The sequence below is a fragment of the Jaculus jaculus genome, chromosome 13, assembly GCF_020740685.1.
Source record: "Jaculus jaculus isolate mJacJac1 chromosome 13, mJacJac1.mat.Y.cur, whole genome shotgun sequence".
Taxonomy (NCBI): Eukaryota; Metazoa; Chordata; class Mammalia; order Rodentia; family Dipodidae; genus Jaculus; species Jaculus jaculus.
Genome location: NC_059114.1, coordinates 52,047,072 through 52,073,086, shown reverse-complemented (window position 1 = coordinate 52,073,086; position 26,015 = coordinate 52,047,072). Strand labels below are relative to the sequence as shown.

Below are 26,015 nucleotides of genomic sequence, written 5' to 3'. Positions count from 1 at the left end.
CATTTTCATATTTTTACCACATATGATGGCTTGCTAACAGAAATTGATGTAGTACCAATAAAACATTGTTTTCTCCTCTATTCACCTGGAAACTTTGGAGAAGATAGACTTCATTTGTCAACAAATTTACACAGAGTGACTATGAACAGAAATTTGCCAATTTTGGCTTTAACAACAAAACATTCTTACCTTACTGTGCTAACTTTTAAGGTCTTTTTTATTTGTGAAAATCATTCTGTTTATGTACTGTATGTTCTTCCAACATTACTGCATTTTATTCATTGGAGAAATGAAATTTTCTTCCAGCAGATGAAAATTACATTTTGATTGAACATCATTCCTTATGCAGTCACCCATAAATATAATGTCTTTTGCTGTCTTTTCAGAAAATGACTACAGATGTGTTTTCTGAATTGACAAGAAAATAGAACATCTTAATGTTTTAGATAAAACAGATGGTATTTTTCTTTTAGGCAAAACTCAGAATGAAAGCAACTTAATTGATGACAAGATTCCTGAGGTCAGCCAAATTATGTACAATTTTGTTTATTCTTTTTTTTTTCCTTTGCTTTAGTATCAGAAGTGTTTGAATACTAAGAAAGGAACATTTATCCTTTTAATTGACTTAAAATTTTCTTTTGTATACTTGATGATACTGACAAAGTTTTAAGATTATATGTTGGATCTACTTTGATCACATCAGTTTAGAAATTATTTTTACATTGTAGAAAAACCTTGAACTTTTAGGTGTACTTTTGAGAATTACTGCTTTTCAGTACTGAGTAGCATTTGTTGCTACAAACTGTGATGGCATTTACTGTATTATTTGGTTTTATGCCACTAAGGTTTGGTTGCTCTTGCTGTTAAGCCACCGGGTTTTAGATGGAAGCCCTTCACTGAGAGTTAGGGTACTCATGATTGTGTCATTTCACTCATTAACAGCTTTAACACCTATTTGGATAAATGCCAGGAAAAGGAATGTTAAAGTAGAACCCTCAGCTCTGGAAAATAACATAGTATATATCAAGAAAACAACACAGGGAAAAGAAACTATCTTCCAAACTGTCATCATTATTGTAAAATGAATACCAGTTAGTACGTGTCATACTTCCTGTTTACCAGTTTTTCTCTTATTTTCCTCGAGGAAATTGTTACTGCTTGTCATCTGGCTCCTCTAGTTGACTAGTAGAAATGAGAGCATCTCCCTCTTTTCTAGAAGTGGAAGCATGACTTTTTTTTAAACATCTAATTAATTTTTTAATGCTCTGTATTGCTTAGTAAAAGCACTTCACACATTTCCCTGCTTAAAATTACTTTAAGTTCAATCCTTTTTAAAGATTGAAACTGTTTTAGATTTTTTTTCTCAAATATGTCAGCCTGTTACTTTGCTGAATTTCTTTTTTTTGCCTATTATTTCTAAGACCTTTTGTACCACAAATTAAGTGTTTTTAGGTTTTTCCTATCAATTATTTATCTTTTTATGTTCTTAATTTTTTTTAGGAAATGAATCACTGTTGGTAACTATTTTAATATTGGCATTGTGTAAGATTTATGAAATAATTTGGGGGCTGTTAAGGTTTTTTTTTTTTTTTACTTTAGTGTTTTTTTTTTTTTTTTTTTAAACCTAGAAAGACATCTCTCTCCATTTACTTATTTTTATGCCTCTCAAGTTGTCATTTTCTGGGTGTACATTGTACTTAGGTTGCATAAAATTCACTTATAAAGATTGGTTGATTCCTGATTAATCCTTAATTATCCTAACTGCGTGTTTCTCAGGGCAGGCCATGCATTGGCTTCCCTCTGTCTTTGTGATACCGAACTCGCTTATCAGTTGGATTGTCTCCTCTCTCCTTTGGAGGTACTTGCATATTGAGGGTTACGTATTCACATTAGTACATTCATAGCCACACGTGCCAGGAGATAGCCTTTCTTCTTTCTTTAGCCAGGCTTTGTCTCGGCTTTGCATGTATGTGCATATCTGTAATTGTGTAGGTATTCCTGAGGCCTCCTTTACCACTGTCACATTGTCATCACCTTTGGTTTTGTTAATTTCTTTTGTTGAAAAAAGAAATGTGTAAAATTTTCACACAAAATAAGCAGTTACAGCAGCACAGGGTATTGAGTTTCATTGGCGTATTCATTGCTTCATCTGGTGTGATGAGATAACAGGGTCTTTAAGTACAGTGCCATGAAAAAGGAAAAAAAATGAGAAGTTACTGAGATTCTGCCTTGTAGGCAACAAGCATACTCTTGCATAACTCAGTCATCTTGCCTCATGGTGTGGTGATTTTGAAGAAATAAAATAACTATTATAGGGCTGGAGAGATGGCTTAGCAGTTAAGCGCTCGCCTGTGAAGCCTATGGACCCCGGTTCGAGGCTCGGTTCCCCAGGTCCCACGTTAGCCAGATGCACAAGTGGATACACGCGTCTGGAGTTCTTTTGCAGAGGCTGGAAGCCCTGGTGCGCCCATTCTCTCTCTCTCCCTCTATCTGTCTTTCTCTCTGTGTCTGTCACTCTCAAATAAATAAATAAATAATGAACAAAAAAAATAAAAATAATAACTATTATATCTCAGTTGCATATGAGAAATTAGTCTTCAATGCATCTCACATGAGTCCAGAAGTCACCATCTAATGTATCTCCGAAATGTCCCTCTTTGTTTTCAATTTCTTGATGTTTTTCTTGATAAATAATCTGGTAATTTATATTCTAAAACTAAAAAATGAGGTGGAGTGTAGCAAAAGGATTTCAAATCGAGAGATTGCCGTTTCAACATGAATCTATGTATTTTCATATTCGCTATACTGAACTCTTTTCCTTGATTACGTTTCACTAATGAGGACACTTAGAGAAGATGAATGTATTCTTGTTTAAAATGTGCTGTCACTGGTTAAAAATCAGACAAAATGAACTTCTGGTCTTCCTCTGAACTTTCTGTGAGACGTTGGTTGGGTCTGTCACTTTCCTCATTTTCACAAAGGGCTTGATAAACTAACTTGTATTTATTGAGGAATCAGAATAATCAAAGTGGAGATTCTCTTGCTAAAACTATAAAACCCATGCTAGTATTTATTATTCAAGTAAGATTTTTCTATAGTATTCACTCATCAGCTATTTATTGAAAGTTATTCTGTAGTAGGTAGTATATACAGTAAGTACATCAAGCTACAATTGTTTTTCAGAAAACTTCTGTTTAACTTCTTTTAGGCCAATTTTAGTTTTGGTTTTTGTTGCTTAACTTTTAACTGCACATACAGAGGATTTGAAAAACGTTTTTCATTTTTATTTTCCTTATACAGTCATAAAAATAGGTAGTGTTTTAAAAATGTTTCCTCAAATATTGTTTTTGCTTGCTGCCGACAGTGAAGTCAAAGGATCAACTCTTTAGTATAAATTGCAAGATATTTTTGTTGTTATACTTCTATAAGTTTTCTTTCACAAATGTAATATACTTCAAATATAGACAGCTTTTTGTTCATCCTGAGCTTCCTGGGGAGAGAGACTCTGTGGGAATCCTTAGTGTGGCCGAGGAGAAAGTTCTTCACATATACTTGGAACTACAGGAATCTCCACAGGAAAGCCCAGCTTTCAAACAGATCTGTATGTTCTTGGCTGTAAGCAGTGGAGAGAAGATGACTGTGGGGTTAAGAGAAGATGACTGTGGGGTTAAGATGCAGTTCTGAACCCTCTTGTGGCATTTTTAGCTGGATAGGTGTTGGTGACATACTTGACTTTGCTAAATCTCAGTTCTGTTATGAGAGGGATGAAACGATGCCTTCCTGGTTGTTACACAGTCCTGCGGACTGTTCAGGACATGCAGGAAACACTGTACAATCATCCCAAATTCCCACAGAACAATGGACATATTCCCTTCACTCGGTTCTTCATCATTCTGACAAGGAAGGCCGTGAAGTCTTAGTGTACTGCTCACATCTTAGTTGGCTCTGATTAGATTTGCCTCAAAGTCAAGACTGGGATTGTTACACTTGTCTTCATAATATGTCGTCAATTATTTCTGTAAAAGAAATGAAGTAATTCCTACTATCCTCATCCTAAGTAGACTTTTCAAGGACAGACAACATTGGCAGTGGAATACAGTTCTTCCATTAATCCCCAGTTGACATGAGCATGCAGATATCCTCTTATTATTCTTCTCCCAGCTGAAGTACATTATTCTCCTGTCTTTTAATTTGATTGACAACTAATAAATGAGTGCTTTTTCATTGTGAGATGAGAACTGCTCTTTTAAAGACAATTGAAATAATTGTCCATAAGCCCATGTTGTCAGGGTCTGATGTCACAATGAAATCTAGGAAGCTGCATATGACTTGGTGACAAATAATAGCTAAGAAGTTAATGCTAATGTGTAGGAAATTGAACGAAAAAAGTTACTAAAAAGCTCTGAATTTCTTTTCAATGATATGTAGAATAGAAATTAAACCTCCTCATTTTCAGAATAGCAATAACACTCTTTTTCACATGGATAAGTATTCTTAATTTTTTCTGAGTAATAGTATAGTATTGTTGAGTTGATTCATACCTGAAGGTTTTAAAACAACTGATGCTTGTGATTAAGGGCATTGTAACAAATGCTTGATCTCCACACCTGATAATAACAATGAAATTTAGCTAATTTGTGATAGTCTACTTATTTCTAAGGAAACTGTAACTTATGATTATGTGTTCTCTATTCTACTTAAAATGTACATAAATGGGTGCTGGTATGTGTGTCAGATAAATTTGTATTTATGAAGAACATACTGTGAATCTGTAATTATGTTGAAATTATTTCCTTCGTTCAACATTATACACGTTAATACTCTACCCATTTAGTTTTTGACTAGATTCTTGGCATGATAATTATATAATCATTCAGTACAGTAGAAACAGCATTATGGTCAAATACTAATTATCTATTTAAATGAAACAAAATGAACCTAGTTCACTGCTTACTATAAAAAGTGATTTAATATGGTACAAAACTAAATTATGTGGTTAAAACTCTTATTTGCTTTAAGTATGAGTCATTTTAAAATTTTTCTGTGGGAAGGAATTAGTGTTCTGGGTGTTTATTATCCACTCTTTTGCGTAGACACACTGTGCCCCAGCTTTGATGACAAGCTCTATGAAATGAGGACGTACCCAGAGTCCTTCCCACAATTAGTTATTCTAGGCCGCATGTGCTTCAGGAGCCTGGAAGTGCTTCCAGGCTTTGTGGAGAATAAGGAGACTGGCCTGGCTTCAGGCCACAGCTTTCCAGGGTGCTTTACATACTAGCTTTGGAAGCCTCTAGGGTCATGGGTCTCACTCATTTAGAGAGATGGTTTTAAAGATCTTTAGGGCATAGGAGTAGCTGTCATGTGGACTCACCCTTGCACCCTATGGGATATATTAGGCCTCTTGGTAGTTGGATTCTCTAGGTGTGTTTGTGATTAGAGTTGAAATTAATCAGACACAACTGTTGAGAGCCTGTCTCCAGGGCCCCTACCCTGGTTCTTCTTGAGACTTCTGTGGCTAAGATGGGGATTTATGTGTTGGTAAGAGGTTTAATGCTCTGTATTGGAAAAGTGGGTTATTATCTGACTGTGTAATCTGTACTTCTGTGGTTTTTCAATAGCAAAATATTTTCGAACAAATTCACTAGTGAATCAGTGAGCAGTATTAGTCATACATCATCTTAAATTCCTAATACATTTGGAGATACAATACTAATTGATTATAGTGTGAAGTCATAAATCAAGAAGATTTCACATCTTTCACTTGATGCTCACTCTTTCTACTCATGCATTAAAACAGTGATAGAGTGAAAAATCAAGGATGTTGGATGCTTCAGTGGGGAAATACTTGATATTCAGAGTTGAGAGGACCATAATAAAAAATGAAGAAAGCTTTAAATTCTTTTACAAGGAGCTACATTTAAGATAACCCTTTAGGGCTGGGTAGATGACTCATCAGTTAAACACACTTGCTTACAGAGTCTGCTGGCCCTGGTTTGATTCCCCAGTGACCACATAAAGCCAGATGCACAAAGTGATGCATGCATCTGGAGTTCATTTGCAGTAGCAGAAAGCCCATACTCTAGTGTACTCTCTCTGAAGCTCGCACACTCTTTCTCTCATCTTGAAAATAAAAATATGTTATAAAATAGAAATGAAACTGCTCTTTAAAAATTAAATGTGATGTAAAGGACATGAAGATACGCTAGTATAAGATAGGAGAAAAATTCTGCCAAAAATCTCAGTTCCTTTTGTATTTATACTAAGGCTTATTTCAATAGTTTTAATTTTCCTTCTTTTTTGAGTTCTCATGAAATCTTTTCCATTAGTATTTATAAAATTTGGACCTTTTAAACAGGTTTTTAAAAAATTTACTTACAAGGAGAAATAGAGAGTAGGGCCTCTTAAATTGCAAATGAACTCCATATACCCATGCCACTTTGTGCATCTGGCTTTATATGGGTACTAGAGAATTGAACCCAGACCATCAGGCTTTGCAAGCAAGCACCTTAACAATTAATGAAGTCATCTCTTCAGCCCAATTTTGGACCTTTTTATAAGCAGATTCAAGTAGGTCCCTATGCCCTCCTTCTTTTTTTTTTTTTTAAGGTAGGATCTCACTGTAGTCCAGGCTGACCTAGAATTCACTATGTAGTCTCAGGATGGGCCTTGAACTCTTGGTGATCCTCCTACCTCTACCTCCTGAGTGCTGGGATTAATCACATGTGCTACCACACCTGGCCAGAATCATATTTCTTGAGCCATAAAGACATCCTACATATAAAATATATATGTCAGTTTTGAGATTGTGTGTGTGTATGTGTGTGTATCCATATAATTCACTATGTTTTCCTGGTCTAAAACAAGCCTCACATTTTTAATTCTGCCTAAATTTTAAACAAGCAAGTTGTGAATTCTTTTCATCAACAAAATTCAGTATCAGGGTATTAATTATATAGTGTTGATTCTTTAAGATGACAAAAACCATATTTACATGTTTTTTTGGGAGAAATTTGATTGCTAGCACATTGATATCTAGCATTTGTATAAATGTTAATCTTTTTTTTTTAATTTTGTTTATTTTTATTTATTTATTTGAGAGCGACAGACGGAGAGAGAAAGGCAGAGAGAGAGAGAGAGAGAGAGAGAGAGACAGAATGGGCGCGCCAGGGCCTCTAGCTACTGCAAATGAACTCCAGATGCGTGCGCCCCCTTGTGCATCTGGCTAACGTGGGTCCTGGGGAATGGAGCCTCGAACCGGGGTCCTTAGGCTTCATAGGCAAGCGCTTAACCGCTAAGCCATCTCTCCAGCCCTAAATGTTAATCTTTAGAAGGTACTTTTATTGCTTTGTACTGTGTAGTATTTGTTGTAATGACACTGCAGTTTTTTAAGTGTTCTGACAGAAGGTTTATTTTTTATTTTTTTAAATGTGTTGGCTCTGTGACTCTTTATGAAGAAGACCATAAGAAAAATTATTTTGAGTATATAAAATAGTGACACATTTGTTTTGGCAGGTATGTTGTGGTCTATAATCCTTTAGAACAAGAACGAAACTCAGTGATAACAATCTACGTGAGTTCCCCCAAGGTCCAAGTGCTGTCTGATTCAGGAATACCTGTGGAAGTTCAAGTGAGTGCTGTATGGAGTGAAGCAAGAACTATTTTGCAAACAGCCTATGAGGTATGTTATGGTCATACAACTTACAAAGACATTGTGACAAAAAAAAAAAAGAGGGGGCAAGAGGGAACATATAGGCAGTGTATATAGCTTATAACTTCCTAGTAATCTAGTAGCCACAGTGAGCTACCATGATGATGTAAAAAGAGAAAATATTGGAGAATTGAGCTGTAATTAAAAGACACTAAAGGAGCCAGGTATGATGGTGCACGCCTTTAATCCCAGCATTCAGGAGGCAGAGGTAGAAGGATCGCCAAGAGTTCGAGGCCATTCTGAGACTACATAGTGAATTCCAGGTCAGCCTGAGCCAGAGTGAGACCCTACCTCAAAAAAAAAAAAAAAAAAAAAAAGAAAAAAAGAAAACAACAACAACAAAAAAGAAACTAGAGGGAAAATGTTAATATTGTTAATTAGTAACATGTTGCTATTGATGTATATACATTGGGTATCTTGTTAAATATGCATCCTTTTACTAGATTCTGAAGTATTAAAGTAACTGTTACTCAAACTTTGAATTTTTGTGTCTAATGTAGTTGAATGATTGACATCTACAAATTGAGATAAATACTACAGTTCTTAATAATTTGGGTTTTTCTCCACCTTTAGTCCAACATGTCCCCGGAAAGAGACTTACTAAGATATTATGATGCATTTTTTTCCTGAGATCTAATTCTAGAAAACTGGACAAAACCTATACATATATACATTATACATACACATGGTGCATGTGTATGAATGTTTCTTGGAATAAGCAATAATAAGCTGAGCCCATATCACTACAAACACTAAGCATTTATAATCTGGAGGGAGCATGATTTCAGTTCATTTTTGAGACACTAGCATAAACTAAGAACTCAATGTCAAAAGCCATTGCTGGCTTTTCTTAGGTAAGCATAATCCTGTAACTAGAATGCAAAAGTATATAATATAAGTCTTGGTCAAATTTTACAGGAGGCAGCCCATCTAGAAAGTGAAACAGCTTCAAGAAAGCAGGAGCCATGCCTTGCACAGTGCCCTTTCTGGAGGATTTCTTCCTGTTGGCATTTTTAAAGAATACTGTAGAACAGAGGCTGAGTTAGCTCAATTGGTACAATGCTTGCTGTAGAAAGCTGGGTACAGTCATGCGTTCCTGTAATCCCAGCCAGCACTGGGGAAGAAGAGTGTAGCAGACAGATTCAGGTTCGCTGAGATGAACTTCCAGACCAGGAACAGTTATGGAGGAAAGGATTTTTATTGAAGCCTACAGATCCAGGGGAAGTTCCATAAGTGGCAGAAGAAGTTGGCCTGCCTTCACAGGACCAAGCAGAGAGAGAGAGAAAAGCACAAGCTAAAAGGTCAAAAGCCACATCACATTTCAGGAACTCCTGCTAGACACACCTTGCATATCTTTAGATTGATACCTGAAACCCACCACCACACCTTAAGGTCCACCCAGTGATACTGCCTCCAGCCAGGTAGCCAGCAGATGCAAACTACAAATAATAAAGAACTGAATATATTGGGGGCCATCTATTCAAACCACCATAAAGAGACAGGAGGATCCCTGTGGTTTGCTGGCTGGTTACTCTAACCAAATCGGTGAGTCCAGATTCAGTGAGAGGCCCTGACTCACAAAATAAGGTAAAGGAATTAAGGAAAATCATGGTGTTGACCTTTGGCCTCCACACACTTATACTCACAAATACTGTAGAACAATTGAGAATGGTCATATAACTTCACTTACAGGATGAAAGCAAAATCTTGGATAAACCTTCCAACTTGAGGTAATTAGAGTTCCTAGGTAAACTGAGATTTGGTTAACCTAAACATGAGTTATCAAAACATTTATAGAGTAATATTATATCCTCTTTCTTAAAATATGGTAGTTTTTTTTTAACCAAAAGTAACATTCAGAAGATAACATTTCTCTTTAATAAATCCCTTCCCTTGTCTTTAAAGGTTTCTTTTCTAGCACATATTCCACCATTGGGCCTGAAACTGTATAAGATTATAGAATCAGAAAGGTCAAATTCACCTTTGGCTGATTATGTCCTATATAATGGTGTGATGGAAGATGGGACTTTCCACATAAAGAACATGGTAGATGTTGTGGATGCTATAACTATAGAGAACTCCTTCATGGCACTCTGGTTTGATCAATATGGGCTTTTAGAGGTATGTTCTGAATAGTCCTGCACATTTGTAGTAAGCTTGTCACTTTTACTGTATCTGCCAATGACTATAAGCAGGGGAAAAGCCTCTTACGTAGCTATGGCTGCACCAGACGCTGGGAAACAGGATGGACCAGCAGTGTTCTGTCTAATGTGGCCACATGCTGTGTACACTGTAGCCTGCAGGTTGTGCTGCTCTGTGTACTGTTATCTCATAGATAAGTGTGGAAACTACAGGTATTTATGGAAACTTTGGAAAACAGCTTGGCAAAGTAAAATGTCTACTCAATATAATAAAAATGAATATATATTTGGTATATCATTTTAAACTTCAGTTTTATTCCACTTTCGTTATACTTTTTAAGCAACATTGGCCTATGCATATTGGAAGTATTAAAAAAATAAAAACTCCTACCAGAAGTTTGAGAAACACTGCACTGAAATTCTAAATATGTATCATCCTCTGTCCTTGATGAAATGCATTGGTATTGTGAAGGATTGAAAAGCTAAGGTTGATTGTAAAGTTTTAGTGTGCCACCAATCATTTTGAATGCTAGAGGTTTGTTTGCTTGTTTTGAGATAAGATCTTACTTTGTCCTTGGAACTCAGGATGTATAGCCCAGGCTGGTCTCAAGCTCATGGTAATCCTCCAGACTCAGCCTTTCAAATTACATTGCCATTTTTTCAACCTAGGCTGATCTGTGGTGTTTTTTCTAATATGTACAAGAAACTAGGTGCAACTAACATGAATAGCATTTCAATGGGGAGTTACTCTATTTTTTTTATCTTTAGAAAATGAAAACTAAAGAAGATGGTAAGCACCATGAAATAAAGGTGCATTTCTCATGGTACGGAACCACAGGTAGAAGAGACAAAAGTGGTGCCTATCTCTTCCTACCTGATGGGCATGCCCAGGTGAGTCGTGCAGGTGAGAGTGCTGAGGAATAATGAGAAGTCAGCCACATTAGTCTATCATTGGCGCATACATCAGGGATAAATTTTTCACTCCAATATTATGTTTATCCTTATTAATGCTGAGAAATTTGTTATATAGACATCATTTGTTTGACCTGAGTTACAGGGAGAGAAGAAGCCTGATTGGGTTTGGGTTAGGATGACTTGAGATGTTTTATGCATCTGCACCATAGCACAGCATATGTAGAGCCACAGAGTTCCAAGCCCTGTGGGAAAGGTATTCTTTCTTCCCTAGGCCATTTTTCCCCATTCTTAGGATTTTGAATAAACAAGTTTTCTACTTGAAGGGTAGTATATGCTATATATGCAAATTCTGGTACATTTTGAAAATGTAAAATAAGGTAAAGTAAAAAATGATACTTACCAACTACTCTTCGCCATGTGAGAAACATGACCAACATCGTGATATTTTGTTTTGTTTTGCTTTTTGAGGTAGGGTCTTGCTCTAGCCTAGGCTGACCTAGAATTCACTATGCATTCTCAGGGTAGTCTTGAACTCACAGCAGTTCTCCTACCTGTGCCTCCCTAGTGCTAGGATTAAAGACATGTGCCACCACACCCAGCCTTATTGTTACTATCTTTCATTTTAGAATATTCATTTCCCCATTCCCACTTTTGCCTTGTAGCATTTATATGTTTTGTTTTTTATTCATAACATAATTTAATGAGGTGATTTTGGCACCACACTTTTAATTACATCCTTGCTTTCAGGATCCTCTAATATTGCATGCCTACTTTTTTCCTAATTCTTCACCACTGTAGTATCGCAACAAGCTTGCTGTTGCCTTTTCAGATGTAATTCTGATTATTTCTTTCTTTTCTTTCTTTTTTTTTTCCGAGGTAGGGTCTCACTCTAGCCCAGGCTGACCTGGAATTCACTATGGAATCTCAGGGTGGCCTCGAACTCACGGCAATCAGCCTACCTCTGCCTCCTGAGTGCTGGGATTAAAGGCGTGCACCACCACGCCGGGCTAATTCTGATTATTTCTTGAGAGTAATGCTAGAAGAGCATTTTGTGTCAGTGTATGAAGTAAGCCAGTTAAGATTTTTGTGTTTTCTGCTTATCTTCCCTCCAGAAAGACCGTATTAATGTTTATTCCCACCAGTGTGTGTGTGTGTGTGTGTGTGTGTGTGTGTGTGTGTGTGTGTGTGTTTTCCATGTCTTCTGCTATCACTCTTCATCTTATTTATTTATTCATTTATTTTGAGACAGGGTCTCTAACACAACCAGTAAGCCCCAGGCATTCTCCTGCTTCTCCCTCACCAGTACTGGACTTACAGGCACACATTGCCATAGCCAGCTTTTATGTGAGTGCTGGGGAACCAAACGCAGGTCTTTGTACTTATGTAGCCAGCCCTTTACCAACTAAATCATCTCCCCAGTCCCTTAACAATCTTTCTAATGCACTGAGAATTCGGCATGTTGAAGCAATGAAAAGCGGTCATTTTAAAAGTGTTGTCCGGCTGAACAGATGGCTCATCATTTAAAGACACTTGATTATAAAGCCTGATGGTCAGAGTTTGTATATTCGAGTACCCATGTGAAACCAGATCATAGAGTGGCAGTGGCAGCTGGTCCTGGTATGCCCATACTCACTTGCTGTCTGCCTGCCTATTTCTGTCTGTCTCTCTCTCTCTCAAGGAAGTAAAAAACTATTTTTAAAAAAGCATTGTTGTACAATGGTGTTTTAATTTGTGTCTTACTCTGTTCTCAGCCAGTTATCTGCTGTCAGTAAGCTAGTTTAGAAGGTTGATAAATTATTATTAAAAAGGCATTTTTGTTTTAAAAAAGTATTGTCTGTACTAGTATCAGGAAAAAAAGTTGTCAATTAACCTTTCATTACTAGAGTTGGAACTTCCCTTCTCTATATTTATATTTCCTATTCCTTTTGTAAATGTGTCATTAATTTTGACCATTTTAAGTTGTTATGTCCTGTTGACGTCTAAGTGTCTTTTACATTTTGTGAAATTCATAATTTCCTCATATATTATAAAATGTTCTTAATATTTTAATTTGTTCGTTATTTAATTTTTCTAGTTGTTAGTTTTATATAGTCAATTCTGTATATTTTTTAAAGTTTTGTTTTTCTATGCCTTGTCATGTATAGATATTTCTACCTTAGGTAGAGTTAAATATTCTTTTTAATGCTTGTTGTCTAAAGACTTTTCTTCTGAGAAACTGACTTTTGTTGTAAATTTTATAAAGAATCCTATTAACCAAAATTATTAGATTTTTATGGATCATGTTGGATACCCTAAGCACTCTAGCTTTTATTGTTGTTGCATTGTTACTGGTTTTTATGCTTTTTTTTTTTAATCAGTGAAGACTTAAGAGTAACCTGTAGCTCAGCTCATAAGTTGCTCCAGAATGAACAGAGAACTTCAGCATATGCTATTTGAATTTGTTCACGTACTGCTATCTTTTGTCATTGGTTTGGGTCATTTATTTTGTTTTGCTATGTTGGATGTGTTTTTGTTAAGGTTTTGTTTGCTTGTCTTGGTTTTGGGTTTTTTGAGACAGGTCTCCTTCTAGCCCAGGCTGTCCTAGAACTCACAGTGATCCTCCTACCTCATCTTCCAGAGTGCTAGAATTAAAAGCATGCACTACCATACCCTGCTTGTTGTTTTTGAGATAAGGTTGTGTGTGTGTGTGTGTGTGTGTGTGTGTGTGTGTGTGTGTGTGTGTAAAGTCTGGTCCCAAGCTCAAGATCCTACTTCATTTTTTTATTAATTTATTTTATTTATTTGAGAGCTATAGGCAGAAAGAGAAAGAGAGAGAGAGAGGGAGGGAGGGAGGGAGAGGGAGAGAATGGACACGCCAGAGCTTCCTGCTACTGCAAACAAACTCCAGATGCCTGCACCCCCTTGTGCTTCTGGCTAACGTGGGTCCTGTGGAATTGAGCCTCAAACCGGGGTCCTTAGACTTCACAGGCAACCGCTTAACCACTAAGCCATCTCTCCAGCCCAAGATCCTACTTCCTTTTCTTCCTGAGTATATAAATTATAGGCATGCACTGTTCAGTCATTGTTTGGATTCATTGTTCTCATTTTGAAAAGAAAAGGTAGTTGTATTATGGAATGTAACTCATGGATAATAGTAACTATTATCTATTATAACTTTTAAATTATTTTATCTTTAAATGTCTATAATACATGGAGAATAAAGATAATTGTCATGTATTTATAAAGAAAAAGCATTCTAAGATCAGAGAAGGAGATAACTGATTATATCAGAAGTTGGGGCAGGTGTAGTGGCACACATTTAATCCCAGCACTCGGGAGGCAGAGGTAGGAGGATCAGTGTGAGTTCGAGGCCACCCTGAGACTACATAGTGAGTTCCAGGTCAGTCTGGACTAGAGTGAGAACCTACCTTGAAAAAAAAAAAAAGTTGGGAATTCAGAAACCTCCATCCCAAGTTCTTATCCTCCTGCTCACTTTCTAGCTATGTAGTAATTAGGCACAAGAACTTTGCAAACTATGAAGTATTTATTATCCTAATGTATTCATATATATTTGTGTGTGTGTGTGTGTGTGTGTGTGTGTGTGTGTGTGTAGACAAGGAGGTAGGTTAACAACAATACTACACAATCCTTTCTTTGACTATTTTTATTTATTTATTTGAGAGCCACAGACAAAGAGGCAGATAGAGAGAGAGAGAATGGGCACGCCAGGGCCTCCAGCCACTGCAAATGAACTCCAGATGCATGTGCCACCTTGTGCATCTGGCTTATGTGGGTCCTGGGGAATCAAGCCTCGAACTGAGGTCCTCAGACTTCACAGGCAAGCACTTAACTGCTAAGCCATCTCTCCAGCCCCAAAAGTACACAATTCTGAGAGTCATGCTTTGCTCAAGTATTTTGTATTGCAAGCCTCATTTTTCATGTTATTGTTGAGCTAAGATATCTAGTATTTAAAATACATTTCTTCTTAAATTCTTTAAATTTTTTTTGTGGTGACATAAATTGTAGATTTTTTTCCCATATTTTCTTAAATTTAACTTCTAAGTAGTAACAACTAAATCAGTGGTTTCCATGTTTTTTATTCCCTTGTATTTGTGAATTTGGTGTTTTGATCTAGTTCTTTCATGTACTAGGGCTAACTATCTAGAGCTCAGTAGCTACTTTGTGATTAACTTGGGTTAGCATCTTGCATGCTGTTCGTTTAGTTGATTCCCTGGTAATGTCCTTTCCCTGGGCCTACGTCCTGAACATTGGAAGGACCTAGTCATTATAATAAGTGCTGGCATGAGAAAATAACTGCATCTAGACTATAGGAGAATTTTAATTAGAAGTTTTTAATAGCTGGGGAGAATATTTGTAGGTCATGTAGGCCAGTCAAATTGTAAGCATTTGCAGATATAGACTTCTGCAATTTTTTTTTTCCTTCTTCGTTCTTTTTTTTTATATTAGTTTTGTATTCAGCAGATACAGGCAGTTTGGTACCATTATTAGGGTCATCCGTGACCTACCCCCTCCCCATTGGCCCCTTCTTGTTGAGGTATATGGGTTGTGCATTGTGGAGTTAGCCTACAGTTATTGGTACAATAAATGTCTCTGCATGTCATGACCCAACATGACTTCTGCAATTTTTATAACAAAATATCCCTTATATGCAGTTTTATAACATGCATATTCAGATAAGTCATAGGCTTGGTTTTCATTGGAAGTAAATAATGGCTAATATGGATTTGCCATTTTAGAAACTATAATCATTTCTTGGGCATGTTTAGAAGCCAAAATGTTTATACTACAAATGTCATTTTCTCCTCAGCCATATGTTTCTTCAAAACTGCCCTTTGTCATTGTGACACGTGGAAGAATATATTCAGATGTAACTTGCTTCTTTGACTATGTTACTCATAAAGTCCGACTGTACAACATCCATGGTAAGAAAACACAGTTGTGAAGTATGCACTAGTTTTGGATTCTTGCTTTACTTACATCATTTTCAGTGAAGTTGCAGTTAATTTGTAGACAGGGTTTGATCTTTTTAAACTTCATATTATATGATTTCAGCCATATTTACCTTTGAATAATAAACATGATAAAAGATTTCACTCCCTGCATAGACGTGTTTTTTCTTTTATATGCCATCCTCTGTCAATGTATTTTAGTCATGAGCTCATTACTAGAAACCTTATTCAGATGTGAAAGCAGTACAGGGTTTTGTGTGGTGTTGTAAAGTAGACTAATATTCTCTATGGATTTCTGTTAGACCACTAACAAACAATCACCCCCCCACACACACACCACACACACACACACACACACACACACACACACACACACACACAAAAGACTTACTTTTTAAAATGTGGAATGTACTGCAGTTGCACATACCATAGGAATGTAACTTTAAATAGATTTAAAGTAGTTATGCTTGTTTGCAGCTCTGTCTACTGTAGTATGCAATCAGCCATTTGGTTATTACTTTAGCCAGTTTTGCATGGCATTATTAGTAATCAAAATGGTAGAAAGTTGGGTCTTGATTAGTTTAGCAATTTAACCCTTGGCAATTGAGCAATTGACATATTCTTTCATGGGATCTGGTTGAATTACTGACCAAAGTCCTACACTTGTATACTTACATAATTGCTTGACGTTGAGTTCAGTGTTTTATAAGGGAGTACTTCTTCAACTGAAAATGTAGTTCCAGTAACCAGACCATTACTAAGTTATCAGCTATTTTTTTTTAACTTTCTTTTAAAAATACCACTTTAAATTATTTTTGTTGGTATCTAAGCTGAAAAAATAAGGTAAGAGAAAATATTCCCCTTCCTTGATTCTTCATACAGGCAGAAAAAAATTTAAAATTCCACAAATTAAGGATAAACTTACTATCAATAATCCTTGATTCTTTTTTAGGTTATAGGAAAGCAAAAGGTACTATATGAAACTTTTTCTTAGATAACTGATTTCAGTTTTATGATTTCATAGTCTGAATTTTATTTTGCTCTTATTTGACTTTGCAACCCCACAATATATTTTTATTTTTATATTATTTTCCTTGGGATATTAAGTATAGTCAATGTGATCTATTTTCAATATAATCCATGATTCCTAGGTTGAATTAAGAAGTCTTCTGGGAGTTATAAAAAAATCCCAGTTTTGTATCCAAAGTTTGACTTACAAGTTGTCTATTATCACTTTCCTACCTACAGGAAAGTCTATAGTTGTGAAATAACCTTTTATTGAGTTTTCTAAAACCATTAGTAAATCAGAACCATTTTGACCATCATTGCCTACTCTTTGGTAAACAACCCTCAAAAAGTCTAAAATCACATTTCATCTAGGATTAAATGATTCATAACTCCATACAAAATATGCATTCGTCTATTTTTAAGTTTACTATAATCTATCTGCTTGGGAGGGTGAAGTAGGAAGATCACAAGTGAACAGCCAGCTTAGACAAATTAGTAAGACTATGTCTCAAAATATAAAGCCAAAAGGGGACTAGAGAGATGGCTAGCAGCTAGTACCCACTTAAGGCAGCTGCACAGGGTGGCACATGTGTCTGGAGTTTGTTGGCAGTGGCTAGGGGCCCTGGTGTGCCCATTCTCTCTCTTTCTGTCTCTCTCTCTCAAATAAATAAATAAATGTTTTGTTTTGTTTTTTTTTTAAAAAAAAAAAGGAAAAGGAATGCTTGGAACATAGCTCTGTAGTTGAGTGCTTATGTAAAATTTGCATAAGACCTTGGGTTCAGTCCGTGAAATTATCCTTGCTGCCCTCAAAAAAAAATCTGTATTTATAAACATGTTAGGTATGTGTAAAGTACTGGGTTTCATTATAACATATTCATACATTAATACTTTAATCATATCTGCTATCTCCATTGCTCTTTCTTTTTTTAAATTTATTTGAGAGTGACAGACAGAGAGAGAAAGAGGCAGATAGGTAGATAGAGAATGGGCACACCAGGGCCTCTAGCCACTGCAAAGGAACTCCAGATGCATGTGCCCCCTTTGTGCATCTGGCCAATGTGGGTCCTGGGGAATCGAGCCTTGAACCAGGGTCCTTAGGCTTGACAGGCAAGCGCTTAACCGCTAAGTCATCTTTCCAGCCCTTTCTTGTATACCCTTGCCCTTCCACAGGAAAGCTTTTCCTCGACTGTAGCACGGCACACACTTTGTCACTGACCTGTGATTCATGTTGTTTTCATCACTTGTATTTAGAGATGAGCTATGTCTTTTCTCTCAGGAATGAGGAAGCCTGCCATCCTAAAATTCTAACCTCAAGTGTATTTCCTTACTTGCTTTTACTTTTATTTCATAATGCATCATGAATTTTCATTGTGTTATCCAGGGCTTCTGGAACTGTTGTCACAAAGTGATCTGTATAAGGTACATGGCTCTCTCCTGCTACTTGGGGTTGTAGCTTAGTGTTCTGTCATACCTCAGTGGCTGATTTGGAAATTCATAGACTGACTTGTCTGCACATTTAGTTTCAATAAACGATGCTCATCAGAACTTAGTTGTCTCATGTTTCCTCCCTGTCCCTTCTGGGTGCTGGCCTGTCCAGGGCCTGACTAGCAGCTGTGCAGCAGGAACAAGGGCCTCTGAGACCAGTGACTTCTACCTTTCTAAGCACTACACATGCCATGTTACCCTCAGCGGTGTTAGGCTTTCTGTGGGGTCCATTTGTGTTGCTGACTCAGCTTCATTTCTCTGCTTTATTTTTCCATTGTCTCTTCCTGTCTAGATTGCTTTGCTCTCCTCCATGTTCTGGGCAGGGGCTTACCTCTCAGGGGCAGTTGGGTAGGTTCCTGTCTTCCCCAGGCTGTCCAGACCATTCTGACACTTAGAACAACCATCAAAGTTGTAGTTGTCATCTATTTCCATATTTCCCATTACTTATAAGCTGCTCATTAGTTGTGAGAAAAATATGTTCAAATGTATGAATACAATTTTGTGCCAGTACTTCCTGTCTCCAGTAGTTGGCCTTAGTGAATGGAGGCATCTTAAAAATAAATTTTAACTTGTTAAAAAATGGAGTTTGGAGCCGGGCGTGGTGGCACCCGCCTTTAGTCTCAGCTTTTGAGAGGCAGAGGTGGAAGGGTCTCCATGAGTTCAAGACTACTGTGAGATTACATAACAAATTCCAGGACAGCCTGGGCTAGAATGAAACCCTATTTCAAAAAAAGAAAGAAAGAAAGAAAGAAAGAAAGAAAGAAAGAAAGAAAGAAAGAAAGAAAGAAAGAAAGAAAGAAAGAAAGAAAGAAAGAAAGAAAGAAAAGAAAGAAGGAAAGAAAGAAGGAAAGAAAGAAGGAAAGAAAGAAAGGAAGAAAGAAAGAAAGAGAGAAAGAAAGAGAGAAAGAAAGAAAGAAATGGAGTTTGGGTTGGGAGAGATGACTTAGGAGTAAGGCACTTGCCTCCAAAACCTAAAGACCCAGGTTTGATTCCCTAATACCCACATAAGCCAGCTGTAGAAGGTGGTGCATGCTTCTGGAGTTAATTCACAGTGGCTAGAGGCCCTGCCATGCCCTTTCTGTATCTGCTTCTCTCTCTCCAATAAATAAATAAAATTGTAAAAAATGGAGTTTGTACTGAATCAGACACTAAGAATATTGACCTAACAAAGAAATATATGGACTTTATATTGCCTCTGGATATCTCAATGAGTAGGATAAACTTGGGCTGACACATGTTTTTGAGCCAATATTAGATTTTTGTAGCTTGAAAGCAGGAGGGTTTAGAAATGTGTGGAAAATGACAGATAAGTAAGTATTTTGTGAAGTTAACTTATAGTGCTTTTCTGAAAGAGTTTATTTTAGTTGCCTGGATTAAACTTGAAGTCAGCATGTACAGATGTGAAGTGACCTGTAAACCTACTTGCTTTCTAGCCCTGAGCATTTACTTACTTCTTTTTCTAACATGGAAGTAGTCAATGGAAGATGAAATGGCAGAAGTAACTGAAAGGTGTGCTTCCAGGCTGCATTCCATTCTGCATTTAACCTCCTCGCAGTGAATTTCTCTCCTGGAAAGTAGTCCCACCTTAAAGATTTTGCCTTTGACTCTGTAACTCTGACTGCCTCTTTCCTCTAACACCATTACCTCAGGATTCATATTATCTGGATTCTGATTCATTGACAATTTGAATGAAATCAGTTTTTCAGAGTTGCTAATGTGTTGAGACATTCCTAGGCATTTTCATTCATAAATCACCTGAAAACTCTTGAACATGGCTCCTCTAAAACCACATTTTTGGCCCAGCATGGGGGCACATGCCTTTAATCCCAACACTTGGAAGGCAGAGGTAAGAGGATCACTGAAAGTTTGAGGCCACCCTGAAACTACAGAGTGAATTCCAGGTCAGCCTGAACTAGAGTGAGACCCTACCTCACAAAGCAAAAACAAAAACAAAACAGCAACAACAAACATTTCTGGATGGCTAATCAAAATGCATGGACAAAAAGTTGATTTCTGGGGTACAAAGAAACTTTATGGGCAACTTCCATGTTTTTTATGGTAGATCTACTCTTAGCTAGTGTTTCTTAAAATAACAAAAATATTTACTCTGAAATTTAACTTAGTTTTTACATATATGCTATTTTTTCTCCAAATTGACCAGTACAGTTAAGAATTGGAATTAATGAGTACAGTCTTTTTGTTGTTAATGCCAAAATTATTTTTTTCTATTTAATCTTTTGTTTTGTTTTATTTTGTTTTTGGGTTTTTGGTTTTTCGAGGTAGGTTCTCACTCTGACTCAGGCTGACCTGAAATTCACTACGTAATCTCAGGGTGGCCTGGAACTCATGGCAATCCTCCTACCTCTGCCTCCCAAATGCTGGGATTAAAGGCGTGCCCCACCACGCCCGGCCTGATTTTTTTTTTTAAGTTAACGTAGAAAGTATTGGGTTTCATCATTGCAGTTTTATAGTAGTGCCAAATTTCTGATCCAGAAAAAAGTGGGAGTTACGCAGACCACATGCTTGAAATTGTATTAGATTACTAAACCAGCTAATTGCACAAAAAGTTTTATTATTTTCAGCAACCAGGTTAAGCAGAAGCTGAGTTACTACTATAGGTTATACTTGTTAAGCATTTTGTTTTATTGAAACATTTTTTCAAAAATCTAAAGTAGCCAAACCTGAAAAAACATCCTTCCAGTCCTCAGATTCTATTTTAGGTATCTTTGGATATTTTCTCCCCACAGTAACTTTTCTCTAAATTAAGCTTTGGGGGAAATATCAAGAGCAACAATTAAACAACACTTCCCTGATTGCACAAGCTGATTGGTCATTATTGATTGTGAAACAAATTGTTGAGAAGCCTTGGTGCAGCCAAGGCTTCTGGTTTCGTTTGGTATTGAACTTTAGTTTCTCTGTTTGCATTGTCTTAGGATTTTTTTTTTTTTTAGTCATGCTTTTCCTTTCATTTTTGCTTATACAACACATTCAGAAGGTTTCTAGAAATACTAAATTACTAGAGGTCTTATGTTCACTAGCTTGAAATAATACCAAATCAGAGCTATTTCTGAGATATCTAATGCAATAAAGTTATTTGCCTTATGTCAGGTTAAGTAAAAATCAGTACTATAACCCACATAATTTAATGAAATGCTCTTTGGAAACCATTTTATGTTTTTTTCAAAGATCATTTAGTTTATAAGAAAAATAAAGTTTTTCTAGGGGCAAAAGATAGCTAATTTTTCTTGTAGTGTAATCAGCTTTAGTTGAAGCTTCAAGCCTCATCAAATGAGCTGCTTTAGCTTTTTCTGTTACTCTTGGATTAGGAAATAACATCTAACCAAAAGCCCCAGAATTTTCTTACATTATATTTTATATTGTGCGCATACGCATGCGCACACACACACATACACACACACACACACACACACACACACACACAAATGCATTGCAGTAGCATAATGATTGATAAGTGACATTGCCAACTGAAACTTCATTTCTCTTCCGAGATCTAATTATTGGACTTCAGTGTCCTACTTTTACTGACAAAACAACTACTTTGAAGAATTAGGTTGCTATGGGTTACCATTATGTCATGTACATATTCATTGGCAAAAGGTTCAGGTCCCAAATCATTTATGATTTATAACTTCAAGTCCTCCCTCCCCTAACCATGTTTTTCTGGGCAGGTGGTTGTGAGTTAGTATGTGTGTAGAAAAACTATCTTTCAACCTTAAGAGAAATACCTGAAATGTAATTCTTTGGCTCTATTTCCTACCAACATATTTTTTTTAAGAATGTACTATATGTAATACATCTTGCTAAAAGAAAAGATACATTAAGAAAGAAAGTAGCCTGGAGGTAAAATGTAATGAATTGCTTTAAAAAGATGAAGGAAGGAAAGACTTTCCTTTGACTAAAATGACTAAGTAATTTCCTTGCGTTGGTATAGTTAGCATCCAAAGAGAGTTGCTTAGTTTTTCTCTTGAGCAGTTTGAATTTATAAATCTAAGTAAATTTATTACATGATGCCTCACTTTTAGGGATACAAAATGACCTTCATCAGGTTAATCTTATAGAGTTGTCCACATTGAGATTTAGAGACCTGTGACCTTCATTGGGTTAATCTTACAGAGTATTCACTTTGAGATTTTGAGACCCATGACCTTCATTGGATTAATCTTATAGGGTGCTCACATTGAGATTTAGAGATTCAGTTCTTTGGTGTAGAATCCTCAGTGTTGCCACTAGGCAAACAACAGTAACCTTTTGGGTTTATTCAATTTCGCATAGACTCAGTTTCTTTTTTTAAAATATGTGTTAATTTGCACGAAGAGAGAGAAAATAGGGATGCCAGGGCCTCTTGTCATTGCAAATGATCTCCAGATGCATGTGCCACTTTGTGCATCTAGCTTTACTGGGTTCTGGGGAATTGAACCTGGGCTTGCAAGCTTTGCAACAAGCATCTTTAACCACTAGGTCATGTTTCCAGCCTGGGTCTCAGTTTCTTAATCTGTAAAAAGACTAGATAGCCAAATATAACTAACTCATCAACTCAGTAACAGAAAATCTCTTGTTCTTAGCTCCTTGCTTCTAAATTCATCTTCTAAAGATGCTCGAATCTGAAGTTTCTGTCCTTGGAGTCTACCTCACTTGTAAACAAGATCCCAGGGTTTTATTGGAGTTGTTTTTATTTCTATAAAAAGATTCATGAGAATGTTAAAATGGTTTATAATCAATCTCCTATATTTTCCCTAGAGCTACATTCCATACTTAGTTTAAGAGTAAAAATCTTTTAAGTTATGGGTAGGCAGACAAGGTAATTAAAACATTTTTGGAATATCATAATATGCAATTGACTGCTAAGGATTTTTTTTCTTCTGTTAATTGGAACTTTTAAAAATTGAAATTAGCCAGCATGTGTAGAACCTGATTATTCCCTACAGGCATGGAAGAGAAGGTTATTTTAAGGGGTCATAAGCACATTCTTGTTACACAAATTCAGACTCAGGTTATGTTGGGGGCTGTTTGATAGCAGCTGTGTTGAAGGGTAGGGGAACATCGTCTTTTTCGAACGTGTGTACACTGCACTCTGATGAAAGCCAGGAATGGGAACATGGGTGTAATTGTTCAAACACAGTCACTTTTAGCCCCACTGAAGCTCTGCTGCCTGTCCATTGATTGACCTCAGTAGGTTACTGCCTATGTGACCTTAGTTTCATCATTCTGAAACAGGGATAGCAGAAGACTCCGCCTCACAGGGGTGTTAGGAAAAATAACTAAGTTAATGCACACCAAGCCTGACACGTAGTAAATGTTGAACCTTCTTAAGATGCAGAGTGATTCAGATGAATTAAACACTAGTATGTGTGTGTGTGTGTGTGTGTGTGTGTATGTACACACACACACACATATATACATATATATAATAAATATATATACGTATATATGTATATATATTTAGTTTAGAGAAAGAATGAACATTGTAGGCTAGGTAATTTGGAAGATTTGATGAATGAAGCTGGTTGTCAGTTGTTAGGTCTTGGAGAAATGTCACTTGGATGGGCAGGAAGGAGAAGAATTACAAGGTATGAAAGGAGATAGATAAATTTATTTATTTCTTAATTCAGTTTATCACTTAAGTTGACTTGTGTTTTTTCTTTATATACGTAAGTAATTGGAAAGGATGTTATTTTGTTATTGTAAATAGTACCATGTAAAACTAAACATTGGGACTAGGGAGATTAATCAACATTTAAAGGCTCTTCCTTGCAAAGCCTGTTGGCTTGGGTTCAGTTTCCTAGTACTCAAGTAAAGCCAGGTGCATAAACTGACACATGCACCTGGAGTTTGTTTGCAGTGGCAAGAGACCTTGGCATGTCCATTCCTTTTTGTACTATATCTCTTTACTTATTAATTAATTAATTAATTTAAAATAGAACATATCCACAGGTCGCCATGCAATACCAAGTCATGCAGTTTTTAAAAGTTGCCCTCAGTTGTTGTCATCATCTTTTTTTTTTTTTTAATAAAGGTGTGTGTCACCACACTAGGCAACTTGGGAATTTTATTTATTTATTCTCAAAATAAAGAAGGGGTGTGCCAGGGCCTCTAGGCACTGCAAAGGATCTCCAGATGCATGTGCCCCCTTGTTCATCTGACTTACATGGGTACTGGGGAATTGAACTTTGGTCTTTTGGCTTTGCAGGCAAGCACCTTCACTGCTAAGCCATCTCTCCAGCCCTCTCAGTCTTTTTTAACAGTCACAGATTTCACATCATTATTTTCTCCTTGTCCTCATGTTTCCTTTCTAGGTCGTTACAGAGTTGTATCATTATTTAATATTTTATGCTTTTTGGTCAACTTTTCATTCCTTCTCTGAAAAAAAAGTGAATTCTCTCTGTGATTTGTATATGTAACTAAAGTTTCAAAATTCACCTTTCCCCCCCAAAAAAAACAACCCTCACAACTTCATTTTAAGGATCCAAATGTTTAAATGTTATAAAATTATTAAGAACAAATCAAAACAGCCTAAATGTCATTTTAGTAATTTATTAACTTTAATTGAGGCATTTCTCAAGAAACTGTAACTTATTTGTTTCTATAAATATCAATGCAAAGTAACATTGTTATGTAAACAAATAGGTGTTAATGAAAGGAGTTTGTTATATGAATATGATATAACATTTTGAACTCTTCTTTAGTCAAACAAGATAAGTTACAAAGTAATTCCCAAACATTAAGTTTAATCACTTACTTTTAATTATCTGTTGCCTCTCAACATGGTTGTGTATCCCTTTCATTTTTGTTGAAAGCAAACAATTAGGAACTGTGCTGTGCAAAAATATTTGTTACTCATTAAAATCCAATCAGACACCAATAATTCAAATTAGCTTTAGAATCTCTGGGTGTTGGGATAGGTGAGAGATGTGTTCCATTCTACCCCCCTCCCCCCGCCGCCGCCACCACCACTACCACCTTTTCCTTCTCCTCTATTCCCTCTTCCCTCCTCCTTCACTTGTAAGTTACAAGAAATAATACAACAATAAGAAGACATGTCTTGATGGAAAGACTCTTGTGAGAAGATCAGTGTAAGGAATGATACATGGAATTCAAGCTTCTGTCTGAAGGCATTTGGGAAAGGGAGCCTGTTTGGGAGAACTGGAAATAGGATACTTCAGAGTTCCTGTCAGTGAAGGGGTGCAAGGCCACTACTGGGATTATTCTAGAGTTCTGCGCTCCCTTGACTGCAGCCATCCAAGTTTGGATCATGAGGAAGCACCAGGAAAACTCTGGCAATGTGAAGTCTTATTCGTCAATTAGGGAATCACTCATCTCTTGATTATTTATTTTGAAATTATAACTGTTTGATGTGTTACATTTCCTCCAAAACAGAGCTTCATAAACATCTTTCTAGTTATATTGGACATCTTTCAGTTTTTATCCTTCTTCAAATAAATTGCTTAATTATTGTAACCTTTTTTAAAATTTGCAACCCATTTGATCAAAATTCTGCATGTTTCTTATTACACATTTATTTTGGCATTGTTAGGATGATTAAAGGGAAAGCATAAAGTACGGGGACGAGTGCCAAACTCACAAGTGATCAATGGATAATAATAGCTACTAATCTAGTATTTTAGGAATAGAACAAAGTGATATATCACTTTCTTAAATTTGAGAGTTAGAATGAAATTTTCTAAAATTTATATCATAAAAACTGATGTTAAACTTTTCACTTCTGAAGAAATAATCAATGAGAACATTTACAGACCCAGAAATCAGCAGAGTCTCAGGATAAATTAGATC

The 26,015-nt window shown here is 36.4% G+C and overlaps 1 protein-coding gene and 1 non-coding gene across 3 annotated transcripts in view; both read left to right on the top strand.

Moving 5' to 3' along the window:
- Window positions 1-26,015, top strand: part of Man2a1 (mannosidase alpha class 2A member 1) — a 186,840-nt gene that overhangs the window by 114,562 nt on the left and 46,263 nt on the right. For both annotated transcript variants that reach the window (XM_045132451.1, XM_045132452.1), the window contains exons 13-16: window positions 7,513-7,678; window positions 9,614-9,829; window positions 10,618-10,740; window positions 15,572-15,686. In XM_045132451.1, coding sequence (XP_044988386.1) covers window positions 7,513-7,678; window positions 9,614-9,829; window positions 10,618-10,740; window positions 15,572-15,686 — 620 coding nt within the window. The remainder of the gene's footprint in view (window positions 1-7,512; window positions 7,679-9,613; window positions 9,830-10,617; window positions 10,741-15,571; window positions 15,687-26,015) is intronic.
- LOC123454355 lies at window positions 12,477-12,575 on the top strand. Its single transcript, XR_006633324.1, has one exon. It is a non-coding gene; the product is annotated as a small nucleolar RNA SNORD16 (small nucleolar RNA).